At 45.7% G+C, this 23,606-nt stretch overlaps 1 protein-coding gene across 1 annotated transcript in view; it reads right to left on the reverse strand.

The window, feature by feature from the left end:
* The window catches only part of ASB15 (ankyrin repeat and SOCS box containing 15), a 41,672-nt gene extending 18,746 nt beyond the window's left edge, over nt 1-22,926 (reverse strand). Inside the window, exons 1-3 of the mRNA XM_056573779.1 lie at nt 22,562-22,926; nt 22,256-22,451; nt 17,573-17,701 (exon numbers count right to left, since the gene is read on the reverse strand). Of these exons, the coding sequence (XP_056429754.1) occupies nt 17,573-17,670 (98 nt within the window). The 5' untranslated portion in view covers nt 17,671-17,701; nt 22,256-22,451; nt 22,562-22,926. The remainder of the gene's footprint in view (nt 1-17,572; nt 17,702-22,255; nt 22,452-22,561) is intronic.
* Nucleotides 22,927-23,606: the final 680 nt, after the last annotated feature.

Below are 23,606 nucleotides of genomic sequence, written 5' to 3' on the forward strand. Positions count from 1 at the left end.
CTGCGGTCATGTGCTGGCGCGCGCGGCTCCGCTCTCTAGGGCGCGCGCGCGCCAGCTCCCTGAGACTTAAAGGGCCAGTGCACCAATGATTGGTGCCTGGCCCAATTAGCTTAATTGGTTCCCATCTGTTTCCTGGCTATATCTAGTCTCCTCCCTTGCACTTCCTTGCCGGATCTTGTTGCCCTAGAGCCTAGTGAAAGCGTTTTTGTGTGTTTATACCCTGTGTACCAGAACTTTGCTATCTCCCCTGACTACGAACCTTGCCGCCTGCCCCCGACCTTCTGCTACGTCCGACTTTGCTTCTGCCTACTCCCTTGTACCGCGCCTATCTTCAGCAGCCAGAGAGGTGAGCCGTTGCTAGTGGATACGACCTGGTCACTACCGCCGCAGCAAGACCATCCCGCTTTGCGGCGGGCTCTGGTGAAAACCTGTAGTGTCTTAGAACCGGTCCACTAGCACGGTCCTCGCTATCCCTCTCTGGCACAGAGGATCCACCTCCTGCCAGCCGGCATCGTGACAGTAGATCCGGCCATGGATCCCGCTGAAGTTCCTCTGCCTGTTGTCGCCGACCTCCCCACACTGGTCGCCCAGCAAGCCCGACAGATTGCCCAACAAGATCACCAGCTGTCGTACTTGACCACCATGACTCAGCAACTCCAGTCGCAGCTACAGCAGATTCAGTCTCAGCTACAGCAGCAGCAACCATCTCCTCCGCCAGCTCCTGCACCTCTTCCGCAGCGAGTGGCCACTCCTAGCCTCCGCCTGTCTTTGCCGGACAAATTTAATGGGGACTCTAAGTTTTGCCGTGGCTTTCTTTCCCAATGTTCTCTGCACTTGGAGATGATGTCGGATCAGTTTCCTACTGAAAGGTCTAAGGTGGCTTTCGTAGTCAGCCTTCTGTCTGGAAAAGCCCTGTCATGGGCCACACCGCTCTGGGACCGTGATGACCCCGTCACTGCCTCTGTACACTCCTTCTTCTCGGAAATTCGAAGTGTCTTTGAGGAACCTGCCCGAGCCTCTTCTGCTGAGACTGCCCTGCTGAACCTGGTCCAGGGTAATTCCTCCGTTGGCGAGTACGCCATACAATTCCGTACACTTGCTTCTGAACTTTCCTGGAATAATGAGGCTCTCTGCGCGACCTTTAAAAAAGGCCTATCCAGCAACATTAAAGATGTTCTGGCCGCACGAGAGACTCCTGCTAGCCTGCATGAACTCATTCATCTAGCCACTCGCATTGACATGCGTTTTTCTGAGAGGCATCAAGAGCTCCGCCAGGAAAAAGACTTAGATCTCTGGCCACCTCTCCCACAGTCTCCACTGCAATCTGCGCCTAGGCCTCCCGCCGAGGAGGCCATGCAAGTGGATCGGTCTCGCCTGACCCTGGAAGAGAGGAATCGCCGTAAGGAAGAGAATCTTTGTTTGTACTGTGCCAGTACTGAACATTTTCTGGTGGATTGCCCAATCCGTCCTCCACGTCTGGGAAACGCACGCTCACACTCAGCTCTCGTGGGTGTGGCGTCTCTTGATGCCAAGTCGGCTTCTCCACGTCTCACGGTACCTGTTCGGATTTCCACTTCAGCCAGCTCTCCCCTCTCAGCCGTGGCCTGTCTGGACTCTGGAGCTTCTGGGAATTTTATTCGGGAGTCCTTTGTGAATAAATTCCATATTCCGGTGACCCGTCTTGTCAAGCCACTCCGCATCTCCGCGGTCAACGGAGCCAGGTTGGACTGTACCATACGTTTCCGCACGGAGCCCCTTCTTATGAGCATCGGATCTCATCACGAGAGGATTGAACTTTTGGTCCTCCCCAATTGCACCTCGGAAATTCTCCTTGGACTTCCCTGGCTTCAACTTCATTCCCCAACCCTGGATTGGTCCACTGGGGAGATCAAGAGTTGGGGGTCCTCTTGTGCCAAGAACTGTCTAAAACCGGTTCCCAGTAACCCTTGCCGTAACTCTGTGGTTCCTCCTGTATCCGGTCCCCCTAAGGTCATTAAGGACTCTGCCTGCCACAGGAAATGCCCCTCCCCCCCTCCCAGGCAAGCTTCTGTGTCCCCTCATGGCCCTCGTCCTGGTGTCACACTGCCCCGTGCCAGGTCTCGCCCTCTGCCCTCTCTCCCCATTCCTACTCCTGCGGTTCTGCCTGCCGTTGAGGAATCCCTCCTTCCTTTCCCGGTGTCCTCATCCCAGGGGAGGCAGTTACCCGATAAAGAGAAGGGGAGACCTAAGGGGGGGGGTACTGTTACGCCTAGCGCTCCGGGTCCCCGCTCCTCCCCGGAGCGCTCACGGCGCCTTTCTCCCTGCAGCTCCCCGGTCAGCGCTGACCGGGAGCGCTGCCCTGTCATGGCCGTTGGGGATGCGATTCGCACAGCGGGACGCGCCCGCTCGCGAATCGCATCCCAGGTCACTTACCCGTTCCCGTCTCCTGCGGTCATGTGCTGGCGCGCGCGGCTCCGCTCTCTAGGGCGCGCGCGCGCCAGCTCCCTGAGACTTAAAGGGCCAGTGCACCAATGATTGGTGCCTGGCCCAATTAGCTTAATTGGTTCCCATCTGTTTCCTGGCTATATCTAGTCTCCTCCCTTGCACTTCCTTGCCGGATCTTGTTGCCCTAGAGCCTAGTGAAAGCGTTTTTGTGTGTTTATACCCTGTGTACCAGAACTTTGCTATCTCCCCTGACTACGAACCTTGCCGCCTGCCCCCGACCTTCTGCTACGTCCGACTTTGCTTCTGCCTACTCCCTTGTACCGCGCCTATCTTCAGCAGCCAGAGAGGTGAGCCGTTGCTAGTGGATACGACCTGGTCACTACCGCCGCAGCAAGACCATCCCGCTTTGCGGCGGGCTCTGGTGAAAACCTGTAGTGTCTTAGAACCGGTCCACTAGCACGGTCCTCGCTATCCCTCTCTGGCACAGAGGATCCACCTCCTGCCAGCCGGCATCGTGACAGCCAGTTGATTTAAAAGAAAAAAGGTTTTCACCGGAGTACCCCTTTAAATTACATAGAAGCTGCTTTTATCTTTTTGACCAAGCAAGCAATCTACATGCTAGTATTCGGCACACTAAGGCACACTTTTTGACCCAGCAAGCGATCTACTTGCTAGTATTCGACACACCAAGGCTTATGTTTACCAATGTATTTGCATCTTTGTCCAGGATGCATTTATTAACCACTTGCATCAGAAATTAGAGATCTTTGCAATAACCACCTAAGTTTCTTTAAGTGGAGTCTTGCTTTGCTGGAATTAAACCTTTTTGAAATGCACACAAAAATTTGCACAATACCATTTTTGTTTTGATGCCACTTTTTTAACAAATGTTTCACAATTTTTGCAGTCCTCATAGCGGACTATTACATGCAGTCTTTTGATTGCAGACACTAAACACTGCTACACAGCATTGATCAATGTTATCAGTGCTCCATTAGTGAGGCTGCCTACATTATTGGAGCGCTAATCAGAAGCACTGATCGGGGCCCCTTGATTTTGTTGTGGGTGTCCTGATCAGCTCCACTGAGCTACTGGCACTTGTATTTCAGCAATCAACATGTAATGCAGCGTCTAAAGGGTTAATTCCGATCATTGGCCTGATCGGTGATGTCTAGCATGAGCGATCTCAGGTTCTCAGCAAGCTTCATAGACCTGCTGTACTGCTGCACTGTATATATACGGTGGCCAGCAGCCAGTTGTTAGGGGTTAACATGTAAGCTTTCTGGTGCATTCAATATAAGTATTGGTTCAGTCATAAAGGGGGTAACTGTCCCTGTCTAGAATTGGTTAGGGGAAAGTAATTGTTAGCATGGTAAGGCAAGCCTGTAGGCCCCTGGGGCCTTAAGGATGTCCAGTTGCAACTGAAACTATAGCTACTCCTACTGGTATAAGTTGGTATTAGTCAGTGTGCTTTTACACATAACACAGAGCTGCATTAAGCATGGTTTGTAGTTTATTACAGGGAAACTCACAGCAGGGTCACCCACACTAAATATAGGTAGTGCGGGTGACCCTGCTTCTAACACTTCTTACCAGGTGAAAATAGGTGAAGACCTTCAGGAGATTTTTGTCTTGTTGCTTATATGGTATTTTCTTCTTAACCGCCCTGGAGGCGGGCTGCTGCTGTATGTATAATGCTTTATCCCCCCCCCCCCCACTTTGGGGATAACTCCACCACCTTTGATCAATAACTCCGCCCTCTTAATTGTCCTGCTGAAGGAGAGGGATCAATATTTATGTATGGGGTGGAGTTATAGGCTAAAGGGGGCAGGGTTATCAGCCAGAGGGTCTTTTCAACCCGTTTTTATTTCTTCTTATTTTACCCCTAAGTACCCCCTCCACCCTTTTTTTCTTTTCATCTGAATGTCTGTAACAGTCAGATATGTCAGTAGGAAACATAGACTTAAAGGGGTACTCCGGTGAAAACCTTTTTGCTTTTAAATCAACTGGCTCCGGAAAGTTAAACAGATTTGTAAAAGGCTAAATATACTAGTGTATCGGTGCACATAAAAGGAACACCCATATGGGAATACACTTACTTAATATGGTTGATTTATTACTTTCTGCATGAAATAGACAAATTCTGAAAATGTGCTGATAGTAGTTCCGTTCACTGGGCAAAAAGCCCATTAACATATAGGATATATACATTTCCTCCTTTACCCCTTTTTAGAAATTTGTAAGTGCATGTTCACATAATGCGTTTTTGCACCTGCGTTATTGGTGCGTTTTTTACAGTAAAGATTCTAAAGCACTGCATATATGAAAGTGTAAATATCTAAATTAGGGTTTGAGACATGGGTGGACTAATGAAGTAACAAAAAGAGACTACTATAGGAAATATGTCCTATTGAAACCTGGATAATATGGCCGGTCGGGATGTGATTAGGAGTGCCGGGACCATTCCGGATTAACAACTGCTAGTTTGCATAAATATCAGGAGCCACCAGTGATACTCTATCTCTGACGAAGGTCAGCGTACTGACCGAAACGCGTTAGATGAAGTGTGTCCCCTGTGCCTTGCTGTAGCTGTAATCGTGACGTCACGTTCAGTAATCAGACCTCCGTGTGAACTACTACAGTGTGGCTGCACCGGTGAGACTCTCACGGCCGGAGCAGATCTCCCGGGGCATACACCCACTGTATATACGGACTCTCTCCCTTACTATCTTCCTGGGAGCCCCTGGAGGAACTCGATCATTACCCACCACATTCCAGGACGAACACCATTCCATGGACCACAGTGTGAAAACCAATATACAAACTTCAGATACCGTTAACACCCGCGGCGATCAGCGCATAGCGCAACACAGCCGCACACCCTGCCGCTTCTTTGTTCATGCACATTAGAGTGTAAGCACGTTCTATTTGGCTAAATCAAACAGCATAATATATGTAATTATTGGTCTATTTTATATATATATATATATATATATATATATATATAGTGACAAATACAGGAGTATATCGGGAACGCTGTCCAGTGTGCGGTGGGAAGTCGGCATCCAGTTTCACTATTGATTACTTCCAACAGAGGCACCTGAGTATAGTCTCTCTGTAACAGTACAAAGCCGATACATGTTGCATAAATATATCACAATATAGATACAGTATCTGGATCAGTTATTTAAAAAAAAAAATCAATTTTTTTCTTCTGCTTTTTGCCCAGTGAACGGAACTACTATCAGCACATTTTCAGAATTTGTCTATTTCATGTAGAAAGTAATAAATCAACCATATTAAGTAAGTGTATTCCCATATGGGTGTTCCTTTTATGTGCGCCGATACACTAGTATATTTTGCTTTTTAGTTTATTCATTTTTGGGCCCCAGCCAGGACCCATATAGTTGTATCTTGGCTGCCTAAAAGGGAACCATCCTGCGCCAGTGATTATATATCCCCTCTTTCCAGATTTGTAAATTACTTCTACTAAAAAATCTTAATCCTTCCTGTACTTATTAGCTGCTGAATACTACAGAGGAAATTCTTTTTTTTATTTTTTTAAACTTTAAGTTTTTCAGATAATAACATGCAATCTCCAACTTGGAGATAAAATGTAACAAGAAAAGAGAAAAAACACAACAAGGTCTGTCTGGTATATGGCGTACATACACGGAGCATTCCAGAATAAGGCACACAGGTGTAGGAAAAAAGGCCTAAATCAGAAAAATCTTAAAGAGCATCAATCCAGAAAGTCCACAGGTCAATGCGTGGTTTAGGTAGTCCCATCCGTTTAGTTATCAGTCTTTCAAGGGTGAGGTTGTGCCGCACCATTGTTGTAATAACAGTCAGGTCCGGAATTTCAGGAGTCTTCCAGAGTTTGGCAATAGAGGTACGGACAACAGTAAGAATATGAAACATCATAGTAATCGCATTGTACGGGAGCATTTCCAATTGCAATGACAACAGAGCAACCCCTGGACCCCAACTAAACGGGACATTAAAGAAAAAATATCTAGAAGATCCTTCATTTTAGACTAAAGGGGCTTGATGTACGGACACTCCCACCAGACGTGTAACAAGGATCCCTCAGGAGCGCCACAGCGCCAGTAGCCAGAAGAGGTACCAGGGTATATTTTAGAAAGCCGAACTGGTGTATAGTACCCCTTATATAACAGTTTGCCAGACGCCTCAAAGTGGTTAGCACATCTAGAGAATCTTTTCGGTAGCGAGAAGGCAAACTCCCACTGCTCGTCCGTAAAGGTGTGCGCCAAATCTTCCTCCCATCTACTCTGGAAGGGATATAGGTCAGGCCTTCCAATATCCAGAATCTCGGAGTATCCTACAGTTATGCCCCTTTTAAACGATTTATCATTATGGAAATGGGCCTCGTACGGGGTTCGAGATTCAGGGGTAAGCCACTTAAGGGAGGTTACAAAGTGTCTAATTCTCAGGTATTTATAGAAGTCCGTTTGGGGGATTCCATAAGTGGATCTCAAGGAGGCAAACGGGACCACACCCTCAACGTCCATGACATCAGCAACGGTTCTAATTCCCTGATCAATCCAGAACTTAAGGTCCAAATCCACTAAGTGCGATTCAATCGCCCCCAGCGGAATATCTCGCTTACGGACAGGGATCAATTTGTGACTGATGTGGGATTTACTCCACATTCTAACCACCGCTGCTATAGTAGAGTAAGTAGAGAAAGGAGAGGAAGTAGGATTGAAACGTAGGGACCACAAGAAATGACAAAGGGACGGGGAAGAAAGCACCTCCGCCTCTATATCAACCCAGTGAGGCGAGTCACACTGCCACCATCTCTTGAGTTAGTCAAGTATGACTGCTTGGTAATAAGCTTTCAGATTCGGCACACCCATTCCCCCTCTAGATGTGGGTTGATACATTACGGATGCACTAACTCTTGCACGTTTCCCTGCCCATACGAAATTCAACAGCAGTTTCTGCAGTTGCGATATGTAAGAAGCAGGGAGGACAACAGGTAGGTTTCTAAAGAAGTAAAGGATTTTAGGGAGTAACATCATTTTGGACACGGCAACACGACCCACCCAAGAAACTGGCAGAGAAGAATACTCCGCTAAATCCCTGCTGAGCTGTGACTTGAGGACAGCAAAATTAACGGGCACTAGTCTATCAGGACTAGATGTCAGGGTAATGCCCAAGTAGGGCATCTGCTCCTACGCCCACACAAAAGGGAATCTGGCCTTTAAGCTTATTTCTAATTGGGTCGGAATATTATGCGCCAGAATGCTAGACTTAGATGCATTCAGTTTATAGTAGCTAACTTCGCTAAATTCAGTTATGATGGCCATAATCCCAGGAAAGGATTTGTCTGGGTTGGAGGTACATATAACGACATCGTCGGCAAACAAGCCTAACCGGTGTTCCATAGATCCCACACGGATACCTTCAATGGCCGACGACATCCTTATACGCTGGGCAAAGGGCTCCATGATTAAAGTGAAAATGACCGGGGACAGCCCTGCCTAGTGCCGTTACTAAGGGAGAAAAGTTGAGATAGGGCCCCCGAAGAAAAAATCCTCGCTGTGGGGATAGTGTAGAGGGCCATTATCGCGGTTGCAAACCTATGGGGAATCCAGAACTTGTTCAGGACTGCATTTAAATATCCCCAATGAATCCGATCGAACGCCTTCTCCATGTCCAAGGAGAGGAGCAGAGAAGGCGTCCGATCAGAGTGGGCCTTGACAATCAGGTCAAGAAGACGTCTCATGCCGTCCAAAGCCTGATGGCCCCTAACAAATCCCACCTGATCCTTAGCAATGAGCATAGGCAAGAAGTCATTTAAATGCCTAGCAAGCAGCATAGCATATCATTTGAAGTCACTATTTAGCAGTGAGATGGGTCTATAGTTTGCTGTGTTGTCCCGAGGATTACCCGGCTTGGGAAGAGTAACCACGAGTGTCTCCAGCATCTCTGCCGGGGGGGACCCGGACAAAGCTATAGAGTTGAAAATCCTCGTTAAAACCGGGGCAACCTCCGAACAAAACTTTTTGTAAAAATCATTAGTCATACCATCAGGACCCGGCGATTTAGACAATTTAAGAGAGCGTATACAAGCTACAACTTCCTCTTCAGTGAATTCCCTTTCTAGTTCTTCAGCCTGCTCAGGGGACAGAGAGGGAAGGGACACAGAAGAGAGGAAAGAAGAGATAGCGGCAGCAGACGGTTGATGAGTAGCAGAATCATCCCGCAAATTGTACAACTTTTAATAGTAGGAGGCGAAACTGTCAGCAATCCCCTGGGGGTCAGTCACCTTGGCACCCATGGGATTGGTTAGATATGCAATCCTAGACCTAGCCACTCTCCTCTTTAGTTGCTTAGCAAGCAGAGAAGAGGATTTATTGCCTTGCCAATAGAATGACATTTTCAGCTTTCTAAGGGCCAGTTCATATATGTGGAGTGATAAGGAGTGGAGTTTAGCATTCAATTGGGAGATTTCTGCAGCCACATCCGGGGAGAAGGAGGCCATATTTTGTCTATGAAGCTCCGCTAATTTACGTTGCAATTCTAACGTTTGAGATGACCTAACTTTCCTATCATGGGCCGTTTGACTGATAAAGTGTCCTCTGTTGGTGGCCTTAAAGGCGCACCAGAGAGTAGGGTCGGACACCTCACCAGTGTCATTTATTCTAAAGTATGTCGATATAACTGCTGAAGTAGCCTCTGCATATTCTGCGTTATGTAAGACCAGAGGGTTAAGTCTCCAAACCGAAGCTGGGTGCTGGAGGTACTTCTCTCTCAATGTGACAGTAATTGGGGAGTGGTCTGACCACTCGAGCGGAAGGATTTTAGTATCCACTTTCAAGGGCAGCAAGGATTTAGAGGTAAGGGCATAATCAATACGCGAGTATGTACGGTGTGCCGAGGAAAAAAAGGTAAAGTCCTTTTCAGTAGGATGAGCTATCCTCCACACATCGTACAATCCAAATTTAGAAACTAAAGAGAAGAAGCCCGAGGGCCCCTCTCTCGTATGCGGGGCCGTGGAGTCAACACGTGGCCACATGACCATGTTGAAGTCACCTAAAGCTATAATGTGGTCCTGTGCTAAACCTTCCATTCTAGACAGCACAGGTTTGAGAACGGCACACTGTCTACGATTGGGGGCATAAACTACAACCAGAGTGTATTGCACATTATTTATCTGACACACCAGAATAATGTATCGCCCACCCTCATCTATCTCGGAATGCTGCACAGAAAGAGCTAAGGAATCCCTAATCGCTATACACACCCCACCCTTTTTGTTTCTAGCGTGAGCTTGGAATATATGTGGGAACCGTTTATGGGTAAGACGCCCAGCGTCTTCTACATTAAGGTGGGACTCTTGAATACACACTTTGTCAGCCTGCAACCTCCTCGCTTCCCTCCAAAGCTGAGAGCGTTTGTACGGGGAATTCAATCCCCTAACATTAATAGAGAGCAGTTTAACAGTCATTATAACACATAAAGAAGTGCACCAACCTTAGCGATTCACTTTGGCAGGAAATCACGGACATGGGGACATACCAGCCGAACAGAAGCAAACGAGGAGTGCTCAGTAGTGAGAGCACGCGTGCCAACCATGGAGCATACCAGACAGGACAACAGTGAGAGAAAAACTCAAACAGAAACAAGGTAAAGACAGAACATTCAAAGAACAAGGAGGAAAAAAGCATCATATTAAAGGCCATGTGGTAAGCCTTAGTGGGGGACAGGAACATATCATATCCGCAGCTAGGCATACAAGTGTCACATATGGAAAGAACTACCCAGAAGGCAGGACCTTCAACAATAATACCAGCAGAAGTACTATCTAGCGGTAAAGGTGAGTAGCTAATATACATGGCAGGGAACAGTAACATGAATCACAAATATACAGAAACCCTTTTTAAAGTCACTTAGTAACTTTGCGTTTATGACCTGTCACCAAGTGCCACTCCGCTTCCACTGTATGGATCGGAGAGGCTCCCGCATCCCCGGGTGAAGAGGCCGAGGCAAACAGATTCCACTCCACGCATAGCTGCTCCAACTCCTCGGGTGAAGATGCCACAATTTTACTGCCATTGCGTGTAATAACCAACTTGACAGGGAACCCCCACTTGTAGGGGATTCCGTGATCTCGCAGAAGCTTGGCTCCATTACTAAATTCACGCCTCCTGGCCAAGGTGGCCGCCGAGAGGTCGATGTAGAGTTGTAAACCCCCATACTTGTCAGGTAGCGGGGTAGAAGAGTGTGCAGCAGACATCAGCTGGTCCTTGATATGGAAAAAATGCATGCGGAGGATAACGTCTCTCGGCACCGTTGCAGGGAGAGATTTAGACTTCGGCAGCCTGTGGACTCTGTCCATAAGAAGATCCATAGACGAGGCCCGGGGCAGCAGAATAGCAAAAAAAATCAGTCAGAAAATCGTTCAGCTCCTCCGTTTTAACAGACTCCGGGACCCCCCGCACCCGCAAGTTATTGCGGCGCGAACGGTCTTCCATGTCCGCTATCTTCAATCGCAGAGCTGCCACCTCATCCTCCAGGTTGTTAGCCAGGTCAACAACTGTATTGTGGGATGCCGTGAGTTCCGACATCTTGTTTTCTATATACGAAGTGCGATTCCCCAGGGAAGCAATTTCGTTGTGGATACTGGAAACAGCATGCTGTAAGTCCACCTGGAGGGAACATTTCAGGTCAGCTAGGAGATGTCTCATCACCTGTTCCATTACAGGCAGTTGGGAGGCCGCCCTGAGGTCCCCTCTGGACTGACTGCCGGGGCCCTGCAGGGTCGAGGCACCAGAAGGAGAGCGTACCTGCTGAGATCCTTGCGCAGCGGAATTTCGTCTGGAAGAAGCAGGGGCCGTGACCACCGGGGACTGGGAAAGTCCGCTGCCAGATTTGGAGGAGGGGGATGCCGGCGACAGACTTCCAGCAGCCGGAGAAGCAAGTCCACTCAGAGGTGTCGACCGCACCATCTTGTGAGGCCTCCATAGCAGGGAAGAAGGCTGTTAATTTCACCGGGCTCTACTTCTTCAATCCACGTCTTCGGGTCATCACCATGAGGACCGGGTGTTCCCCAACAGGTACCGATCTATCTCCGGTTTGCAGTGCGCGTTGAAACGCGATGTAGCCGCTTATAGGCCCAGGGTACAGCGGAGCACAAGCACTATGCGACCGCCGCCATGCGCTGCCAGACAAGCCCCCAAAAATCTTTTCTTTTTGGAATGCTCTCTGATGACATCACGAGCACAGTGCTCTCTGCTGACGTTATAATAATAATAATAATAATAAGTCTTTATTTATTGTTGTCCTTAGTGGGATTTGAACCCAAGGCCCCAGCACTGCAAGGCAGCAGTGCTAACCACTAAGCCACCATGCTGTCCTTAGCATACATCTGCTATGCACGGTTGCTAAAATGGACAGAGATGTCAGCAGAGAGCACTGTGCTCGTGATGTCATCAGTGTTCCAAAAAGAAAGGAATTTCCTCTGTAGCATTCAGCAGCTAATAAGTAGTGGAAGGATTAAGATTTTTAATAGAAGTAATTTACAAATATGTTTAACTTTCTGGCACCAGTTGATTTAAAAGAAAAAAGGTTTTCACCGGAGTACCCCTTTAAAATGCTCTCATGAGCCTTGAGGGATACATTTTCCAAAATGGGGCACTTTAGGGGGATATCTCATGTTTTAGCCCCCTAAAATCTCTGAAAACTCTCACGATAATTGCAATAATTGCAAAGAAAACAGAGTTTTTAGACTTTTCTTTTCCACTTTGCTGTTATTACTGTAAAACACTTAACCCCTTAAAGGGCTAGTCCAGTGGTGAAAAACGTATCCCCTATTCTAAGGATAGGGGATAAGTTTGAGATCGCGGGGGGTCCGACCGCTGGGGCCCCCTGCGATCTCTCTGTACAGGGCCCCGGCTCTCCGGCCAGATAGCGGGTGTCGACCCCCGCACGAAGCGGCGGTCGACACGCCCCTTCAATACATCTCTATGGCAGAGCCGGAGATTGCCGAAGGCAGCGCTTCGGCTCTGCCATAGAGTTGTATTGAGGGGGCGTGTCGGCCGCCACTTCGTGCGGAGGTCAACACGTCCCCTTCCCACGGGCTGTCGGGGCTCCGTACAGGAGATCGCAGGGGGCCCCAGCAGTCGGACCCCCGCGATCTGCATGCAACTTATCCCCTATCCTTAAGATAGGGGATATGTTGTTCACCACTGAGTAACCACTGGACTACTCCTTTAAGGACGCAGGGTTTTTCCATTTTCAATTTTTCCTCATCCTCTTCTAAAAATCATAACACTTTAAATTTTGCATCTAAAATTCCATATTATGGCTTATTTTTTGCGCCACCAATTCTACAGGGTGGGCCATTTATATGGATACACCTTAATAACATGGGAATGGTTGGTGATATTAACTTCCTGTTTGTGCCACATTAGTATATGTGAGGGGGGAAAGTTTTCAAGATGGGTGGTGACCATGGCGGCCATTTTGAAGTCGGCCATTTTGAATCCAACTTTTGTTTTTTCAATAGGAAGAGGGTCATGTGACACATCAAACTTATTGGGAATTTCATAAGAAAAACAATGATGTGCTTGGTTTTAACATAACTTTATTCTTTCATGAGTTATTTACAAGTTGTTGACCACTTATAAAATGTGTTCAATGTGCTGCCTATTGTGTTGGATTGTCAATGCAACCATCTTCACACACTGATAGCAACACCGCAGGAGAAATGCTAGCACAGGCTTCCAGTATCCGTAGTTTCAGGTGCTGCACATCTCGTATCTTCAAAGCATAGACAATTGCCTTCAGATGACCCCAAAGATGAAAGGCTAAGGTCAGATCAGGAGCCCTTGGGGGCCATTCAACTGGACCACAACGACCAATCCACTTTCCAGGAAACTGTTCATCTAGGAATGCTCAGACCAGACAACCATAATGTGGCGGTGCACCATCTTGCTGGAAAAACTCAGGGAACGTGCCAGCTTCAGTGCATAAAGAGGGAAACACATCATCATGTAGCAATTTCGCATATCCAGTGGCCTTGAGGTTTCCTTTGATGAAGAATGGCCCCACTATCTTTGTACCCCATATACCACATCATACCATCAATTTTTGTGTTCCAACAGTCTTGGAGGGATCTATCCATTGTGGGTTAGTGTCAGACCAATAGCGGTGGTTTTGTTTGTTAACTTCACCATTCACATAAAAGTTTGCCTCATCACTGAACAAAATCTTCTGCGTAAACTGAGGGTCCTGTTCCAATTTTTGTTTTGCCCATTCTGCAGCACCTGAAACTATGGATACTGGAAGCCTGTGCTAGCATTTCTCCTGCGGTGTTGCTATCAGTGTGTGAAGAGTGGGAGAAGAGGGTTGTATTGACAATCCAACACAATGGGCAGCACATTGAAAACATTTTATGAGTGGTCAGAAACTTGTAAATAACTCATGAAATAATAAAGTTACGTTAAAACCAAGCACATCATTGATTATCTTGTGAAATTCCCAATAGGTTTGATGTGTCACATGACCCTCTTCCTATTGAAAAAACAAAAGTTGGATTCAAAATGGCCGACTTCAAAATGGCCGCCATGGTCACCACCCATCTTGAAAATCATCTTCTGACCTATAACTTTTTAATTTTGCCGCTTACGGGCCGGTAGGAGGGCTCATTTTTTTGCGCCGTGATCTGAAATTTTTATTGGTACCATTTTTATATTGATCGGACTTTTTGATCGCTTTTTCTTCATTTTTTCATGATATAAATAGTGACCAAAAATATGCTATTTTGGACTTTTGCACGTACACCATTGACCGTTTGGTGTAATTAACTATATATTTTTATAATTCAGACATTTCGCGACGCGGCGTTACCACATATGTTTATTTTTATTTTTTATTACACAGTTTTTTTCTTAAATGGGAAAAGGGGGGTGATTCTTATTTTTATTAGGGAAGGTGTTAAATGATCTTTATTCACTTTTTTTTTGCAGGGCTATAGCCCCCCTGCTGGCTACTTCACTGCACATATCGATCTCATACACAGATCATTGACACGGCAAATATCAGTGTAATTGGCGGTGGATTGCTCAAGCCTGGATTTCGCCCTGCGTCCTTAAGAGGTTAGAGGATTAAAGGGGTTGTGCGCTGCCCTGCCTTTCGGAGCTCTACTCGCAGCGTCCAGAAGTTCATTACTCTGAACGCTGTGTGTGGGCTTCCATGTTCGCGGCCGCCCCCTTGTGACTTCACGCCCTGCCCCTCGGGACGTCACGCCCGCCCCCTCAACCAAAGTCTATGGGAAGGGGGCACGACTGCTGTCACGCCCCCTTCCCATAGACTTTGGTTGAGGGGGCGGGCGTGACGTCACGAGGGGGCAGCCGCGAACATGGAAGCCCGCACAGAGCGTTCGGAGTAATGAACTTCCGGACGCTGCGAGCGGAGCTTTGAAAGGCAGCGCACAACCACTTTAACAAACTTTTTTTAATGTCCTTTTGAATACTTGAGTGGTGCAATTTTATGTATAATGGGGTAATTTATGGGGGATTTCTAACATAAAAGCCCCTCAAATCCACTTTAAACGGAACTGGTACCTCAAAAATTTGGATTTTTAAATTTTCATAAAAATTGCTACTAAACTTTTAAGCCCTCTGATGTAAATTACTTGGCATTGCCTTACATGCAGAGAATTTTAAATTTAGAGTTTTTAAGAAATGTACCACTATTATAAAATAGAATATTCCACAAAAAAAGGATCAGAATCAGTAAAGTAGGTAAAAGGATTCCAGAGTTAATAATGCATAAAGTGGCACAGGTCAGATTTGGAAAAATTGACTTTGAGGCTGAAACGGGCTGCTCCCCTAAAGGGTTAAAAGAGTACTGTGGTCAAAATGTACTTATTGCCTATCCACAGGATCGGGGATAAGTAGATCATCACAGGGGGTCTGACTGCTGGGGCCCCCTGTGGTCTCCTGAACAAGACCCTGTCCCGCTCAGTCAATAGCGCGTGTCCTCTACCTATGGATGGCAAGTGCTCCATTCATTTCAATGGATCACGTGCCATCTAGGAGGTAGACAACACATGCTCCTGACTGAGTGGGACAGAGTCCCATTTAGGAGATCGCGGGGGACCCCAGTAGTCGGACTACCCCGTGATGAGCTACTTATCCCCTATCCTATAGGGGATAAGTAAATTTTGACTACAGGACTCCTTTAACCCCTTAACGACGCAGGACGTAAATGTACGTCCTGGTGATGTGGTACTTAACGCACCAGGACGTACCAGGACGTCCTGAGCATAACCGCGGGCATCGGAGCGATGCCGGCATCATGCGTGGCAGGTCCCGGCTGTGGATCGCAGCCAGGGACCCACCGGTAATGGCGGACACCCGCGATCCCGCGGATGTCCGCCATTAACCCCTCAGATGCCGTGATCAATACAGATCACGGCATCTGCAGCATCGCGATCACTTAACAGGATGATCGGGTTGCCCACAGCGCTGCCGCGGCGATCCGATCATCCTGCACGGCAGACGGAGGTCCCCTCACCTGGCTCCGCTGTCTTCCGGGAGTCTTCTGCTCTGATCTGCCTTCCCGCAGACCAGAGCAGAAGATCACCGATAACCCTGATCAGTGCTATGTTCTATACATAGCACTGAACAGGATTAGCAATCGAATGGTTGCTATAAATAGTCCCCTAAGGGGACTATAAGAGTGTAAAAATAAAAGTAAAAAAAATGAAGTAAAAAAAATGTGAAAACCCCCCTCCCCCAATAAAAACGTAAATTGTCCCATTTTCCCTATTTTACCCCCAAAAAGTGTAAACATTTTTTTGTATATACATATTTGGTATCGACGCGTGGGTAAACATCCGTACTATTAAAATAAAATGTAAATGATCCCGTACGGTGAACGGCGTGAATGTAAAAAAAAAAAAAAAAAAAGGCCAAAATAGCTGCTTTTTTCTAACATTTTATTCCCAAAAAAATTAATAAAAAATGTAATAAAAGTTTTGTATACGCAAATATGGTATTAATAAAAAGTACAGATCACGGCACAAAAAAATTAGCCCTCATACCACCGCTTATACGGAAAAATGAAAAAGTTATAGGTCTTCAAAATAGGGGGATTGTAAACGTACTAATTTGGTTAAAAAGTTAGCGATTTTTTTTAAGCACAACAGTAATAGAAAAGTGTATAATCATGGGTATCATTTTAATCGTATTGACCCAGAGAATAAAAAACAAATTTTTACCATAAATTGTACGGTGTGAAAACAAAACCTTCCAAAATTAGCAAAATTGCGGTTTTCTTTTTAATTTCCCCACACAAATAGTATTTTTTTGGTTGCGCCATACATTTTATGGTAAAGTGAGTGATGGCATTATAACGGACAACTGGTCGCGCAAAAAACAAGCCCTCATACTAGTCTGTGGATGAAAATATAAAAAAGAGTTATGATTTTTTGAAGGGGCGGAGGAAAAAACGAAAGCGTAAAAAATAAAATTGTCTGAGTCCTTAAGGTCCAAATGGGCTGAGTCCTTAAGGGGTTAAAGGGGTACTCCGGTGAAAACCTTTTTTCTTTTAAATCAACTGGCTCCGGAAAGGTAAACAGATTTGTAAATTACTTCTATTAAAAAATCTTAATCCTTCCTGTACTTATTAGCTGCTGAATACTACAGAGGAAATTCTTTTCTTTTTGGAATGCTCTCTGATGACATCACAAGCACAGTGCTCTCTGCTGATGTTATTATAATAATAAGTCTTTATTTATTTATTGTTGTCCTTAGTGGGATTTTAACCCAAGGCTCCAGCACTGCAAGACAGCAGTGCTAACCACTAAGCCACCATGCTGCTCTTAACATACATCTGCTATGCACGGTTGCTAAAATGGACAGAGATGTCAGCAGAGACTACTGTGCTCGTGATGTCATCAGTGTATCGAAAAGAAAGGAATTTACTCTGTAGCATTCAGCAGCTAATAAGTACTGGAAGGATTAAGATTTTTTAATAGAAGTAATTTACAAATATGTTTAACTTTCTGGCACCAGTTGATTTAAAAGAAAAAAGGTTTTCACCCGAGTACCCCTTTAAGACCATAAACAGCAAAAATATTTTGAGTCCTTTTTTTGAAAAGGATACTTACCCATCTTGACGAGTAGAAAGTGCTATAGATTGTAAGGATTCTTGAATACCCAACTGGATTTCATAACTGTCTAAATTGTCTTCAATGGTTTCCTCCATATCTTTGGGCAATTTGAGATTATAATTGCATCTGCATGAAAACAGAATTATAATTAATTTGATTTGTCAGGATCGTTTTATTACAACACTAGCTGAGTACCCGGCGTTGCCCGGTTTTCCTTCCTAATCCTTGTTGGGGAGGAAAATAAACAAAGGAGGAAACTTTTGACTTCATATCCCGACCTCCTATCCCGACCTCCTATCCTGTCATCATATCCCATCCTCCTATCACGTCCTACTATCCCGACCTCCTATCCCGTCCTCCTATCTCGACCTCCTATCCCGTCCTCCTATCTCGACCTCCTGTCCCGACCTCCTATACCGTCCTCCTATCCCGTCCTCCTATCCCGACCTCCTATCCCGATCTCCTATCCCGCCCTCCTATCCCGCCCTCCTATCCCGCCCTCCTATCGCGACCTCCTATCCCGACCTCCTATCCCGACCTCCTATCCCGACCTCCTATCCCGTCCTGCTTTCTCGACCTCCTATCTCGACCTCCTATCCCGACCTCCTATCCCGTCCTCCTATCCCATCCTTCTTTCCCGTCCTCATATCTCGACCTCCTATCCAGACCTCCTATCCCATCCTCATATCCTGTCCTCCTATCCTGTACTCCTATCCCGACCTCCTAACTGACCTCCTATCCCAACCTCCCATCCCGACCTCCCATCCCATCCTCATATTCCGACCCGTACCTCCTATCCCGTCCTCCTATCTCGACCTCCTATCCCGTCCTCCTATCTCAACCTCCTATCCCGTCCTCCTATCCCCACCTCCTATCCTGTCCTCCAATATCGAGCTCCTATCCCGACCTCCAATCCCGTCATGCTTTCTCGACCTCCTATCTCAACCCCCTATCCCGACCTCCTATGCCGTCCTCCTTTCCCATCCTCCTTTCCCGTCCTCATATCTCGACCTCCTATCCAGACCTCCTATCTGATCTCCTATCCCGACCTCCCATCCCGTCCTCGTATCCCGACCTGTAATATGTGTACCAGGTATTGAAATATCTCCAGCCGTACGGAAATTATATAGGAACATACATTTCCCATTGATTTGCATTAGACTTTAAAAAAAAAAAACGACCTTACTCATGGGGGTAGTTAAGGGTTAAATTAACTACCCTATATTTTAAGTGGACATATAAGTAACAAGTGACCAAGTATTATCGAAATATCTCCAGCCGTTTGGAAGTTATGCAGTAACTTATATTTCCCATTGACTTGCATGGGACTTTAAACATAAGTCCCGCCCCTGGCAAATGGGGGTGAGTAAGGGTTAAATCACCTATCCTATGTTTGTTGTTGACATATTAGTAACGTGTGTGCCAAGTTTCATGTTAATATCTTTAGCCGTTTGGACGTGATGCTGAAACATACACACATACATACACACACACATTGGGGGAGATTTATCAAAGTTGTCTATGTCCCGCATCAATATAGACCAAACTACAGAGGGTTAGTCTGGTCTATTGTGCACCTAATCTATCAAATGGTGCACGGCTCTTGATAAATTCTGTGCACAGACTGCATGATCTATGCTTTAGTCTATATTTAAACCTGCTCCAACATGGTCTGACATTTCGGCATACTTTCAGCCTATGCGACTTGTCGCTGAAAAGTCGCACTTGATAAATTCAGCACCAATGCATTTTCCAATGCATTTCCGTCTAAAATAGACTAGCATGCATCATGTTCTAAAAATCCTCTAGAGCAAAAGTCGCAGAAAAATCGCACATATTTAGACTGCGACTTTCTGTGCGACAAATTTAGACAGGAAAAACCAGTCTAAATCCTTTGATAAATCTCCCCCACTGTGTTATATATAAATATATATATATATATATATATATATATATATATATATATATATATATATATATATATAACTCAATGGGGGAGAATTATCAAAACCTGTGCAGAGGAAAACTTGCCCAGTTGCCCATAGCAACCAATCAGATTGCTTCTTTCATTTTTCACAGGCCTTTCCTTGCACAGGTTTTGATAAATCTCCCCCATTGAGTTTTATATATATATATATATATATATATATATATATATATATATATATATATATATATATAAAACTCAACGTGTGTGTGTGTGTGTATGTGTGTGTGTATGTTCCAGCATCACGTCCAAACGGTTAAAGATATTAACATGAAACTTGGCACACGTGTTACTTATATGTCAACAACAAACATAGGATAGGTGCTTTAACCCTTACCCACCCCCATTTGCCAGGGGCGGGGTTTATATTTAAAGTCCCATACAAGTCTATGGGAAATATATGTTACTGCATAACTTCCAAACGGCTGGAGATATTTCGATAAAACTTGGTCACATGTTACTTATATGTCCACTTAAAATATAGGATAGTTAATTTAACCCTTAACTACCCCCATTTGTGAGGGTCAGGGTTTTTGTTTAAAGTCCCATGCAAATCAATGGGAAATGTATGTTCCCACATAACTTCCATACGGCTTGAGATATTTAATTAACTGGTACACATATTACAGGACGGGATAGGAGGTCGGGATAGGAGAACGGGATAGGAGGACGCGATAGGAGGACGGGGATAGGAGGTCGGGATAGGAGGTCTGGATAGGAGGTCGGGATAGGAGGTCGGGATAGGAGGTCGGGATAGGAGGTCGAGATAGGAGGTCGGGATAGGAGGTCGGGATAGGAGGTCGGGATAGGAGGTCGGATAGGAAGACGGGATAGAAGGTCGGGATAGGAGGACGGGATAGATGGTCGGGATAGGTGGACGGGATAGGAGGACGGGATAGGAGGACGGGATAGGAGGACGGGATAGGAGGACGGGAAAGGAGGACGGGAAAGGAGGTCGAGATAGGAGGACGGAAAAGGAGGTCGAGATAGGAGGATGGGAAAGGAGGTCGAGATTTGAGGACGAGATAGGAGGACGGGATAGGAGGACGGGATATGATGACGGGATAGGAGGTCGGGATATGACAACAATATATGAGGACGGGATATGAAGTCAAAAGCTTCTTCCTTTGTTTATTTTTCTCCCCAACAAGGATTAGGAAGGAAAAACCGGGCAACGCCGGGTACTCATCTAGTATATATATAAAACTCAACGTGTGTGTGTATGTATGTATGTGTGTATGTTCCACAAAAACTTTCAAACAGCTAAAGATATTAACATGAAACTTGGCACACATGTTACTTATATGTCAACAACAAACAAAGGATAGGTGATTTAACCCTTACTCACCCCCATTTGCCAGGGGCGGGGCATATGTTTAAAGTCCCATGCAAGTCAATGGGAAATATATGTTACTGCATAACTTCCAAACGGCTGGAGATATTTCGATAATACTTGGTCACATGTTACTTATATTTCCACTTAAAATATAGGATAGTTAATTTAACCCTTAATTACCCCCATTTGTGTGGGTCAGTGTTTTTGTTTAAAGTCCCATGCAAATCAATGGGAAATGTATGTTCCCATATAATTTCCGTATGGCTGGAGCTATTTCAATACCTGGTACACATATTACGGGTCGGGATATGAGGACAGGATGGGAAGTCGAGATAGGAGTTCGGGAAAGGAGTTTGGGATAGGAGTTTGGGATAGGAGTTTGGGATAGGAGGACGGGATAGGAGGTCAAGATAGGAGGTCGAGATATGAGGACGGGAAAGGAGGACGGGAAAGGTGGACGGGATAGGAGGACGGGATAGGAGGACGGGATAGGAGGATGGGATGGGAGGACGGGCTAGGATGTTGAGATAGGAGGACAGGATAGGAGGTCGGGATAGGAGGTCGGGATAGGAGGTCGAGATAGGAGGTCGAGATAGGAGCACGGGATAGATGGTCAAGATAGGAGGGCGAGATAGGAGGTCGAGATAGGAGGATGGGATAGGAGGCCGAGATAGGAGGTCGAGATATGAGGACGGGAAAGGAGGACGGGAAAGGAGGACGGGATAGGAGGTTGAGATAGGAGGACGGGATAGGAGGTCGGGATAGGAGGTCGGGATAGGATGTCGGGATAGGAGGTCGACATAGGAGGACGGGATAGGAGGTCGAGATAGGAGGACGGGATAGGAGGACGGGATTGGAGGTCGGGACAGGAGGTCAAGATAGGAGGACGGGATAGGAGGTCGGGATATGGGGTTGGGATATGGGGTTGGGATATGACAACAATATATGAGGACTGCATATGAAATCAAAAGCTTCCTCGTTTGTTTATTTTCCTCTCCAACAAGGATTAGGAAGGAAAAACCGGGCAACGCCGGGTACTCAGCTAGTATATAGATAAATATTTGGATGCAGTTTCATTTAGTTTCACCATTTCAGGTGCAGGTTTACAAAGTGTCATTGTGGTGACCCACGCTGTATGGCGGGACCACGGGGTGTAGCGGTGTAGGTGGTGGGGCCAGATGGTATTAACCCCTGGGGCAAGATATTAACCCCTAGTGTTCGTGACACCAGGATGTGGTTGATTGGTGTAGGACACCGCCGACAAGTAACCCAAAAATGGCATATATTAAATGAGAGTCCAAAGCAGGTTTTGATGCAACTGGAACTTTACTGAAGAAGGAAGTATAACGTTTCTTACCTCTCAGGCTTGCTTGGACTTGTAGTGGTAATAATGATGATGCAGGCCACTGTGCTACTGTTATGACTTTGGAAGGGACAGTAGAGACTTGACTTGCAAACATAGATGAGACTTACAGATTAGATGTGGCTGCAGCCTTGTAGGCATTGGCCTTGCTGTATTGGACTGAACTTGTACAGGACTTGTGCTTGCTTTACTATCCAGGTAGTAAAAAGAGAAGAGAAGAGAGCTAGTGTGAAGACTACAGCCCTTTATATATCAGGGGGCTGGACTAAAGCCCATTGGTAGCTGGTTGCCAGTGATTACCTGTGCTTCTGGAACTCTGGGTATCAGGTAATCACATTATCACATGACTTTAGGAAGGATCTATACAGTTTAAATATCCTAATAACCTTTGCACATAGCTTATATTCACTGTACAATACCTATAATAAACATACAGAATCGAATGTACAGTAGAAACCATAATAATGACCTAGGGGGATCCTGCAGGAAAGCCTTGTGGACTTGAGGGGACTTTAGGAAACTCTACAGAACCATGTTCTGTATGGGGACACGACATCATAATAATGTAACAACAAAACTGGCTTTCCAATATGACTAAATAATACTGGCAGTCACGTCCATAGTATAAATGGCAAGCAGTCAATGATACAATTGCCAGTTGTAAGTCCTCTCATAATTGGCATATCCAAAGCATATGCTGTCCTATCAAATTATCCCCTCCATTCCCTAGTGCTTGTAGTACCACAAAAGGCTTAGTTCACACGTTGCATTTGAGCTTTTTTTTTTGTCAAACACACAAATGGAAATATTATACTATTTTTTCTATGTGTTCACAGTTTTGTGTCAGAAAGCTTCAAAGTCTCAGCAAATTTAGAAAATGTTAACCCCTAGTGACCAGTCACATATGTTTTACAGAAGTAACTCTCTATCAGCAGATGAAATAAATGGTAGCTGTCTCTTATCAGATGGCTGTATGGAAAGTTACATAAATATGTGTTTCTTCTAATGGCTATTCTGTACATCAATCAATAAATGGCACTAGCAAAAGTAACTAAATGCAAATAGAAGCAAGGCATCAGTTTACAGCTTTATCCTAAACTTCTCTGTCCAGTTTGTTACATAATGTATAACAGCCCTAAACTGATAATCTGCCCTACTGAATTGATACCTGACCACTTTAACTTCTTTAATTTATTTCTTACTACACGTACCTAGCCCTGGCTGCTGGCATAGTGCTCACAGAGTCCTTTTGCCCTAGACATTTGGCTGTCTCCCTTTAGCTGTTCTACCAGAAACCACAGTACCTTTTTTGTAGGCAATTTGACTAAACAGAGCAACAAAAACT

The sequence above is a fragment of the Hyla sarda genome, chromosome 4 (assembly GCF_029499605.1).
Source record: "Hyla sarda isolate aHylSar1 chromosome 4, aHylSar1.hap1, whole genome shotgun sequence".
NCBI lineage: Eukaryota > Metazoa > Chordata > Amphibia > Anura > Hylidae > Hyla > Hyla sarda.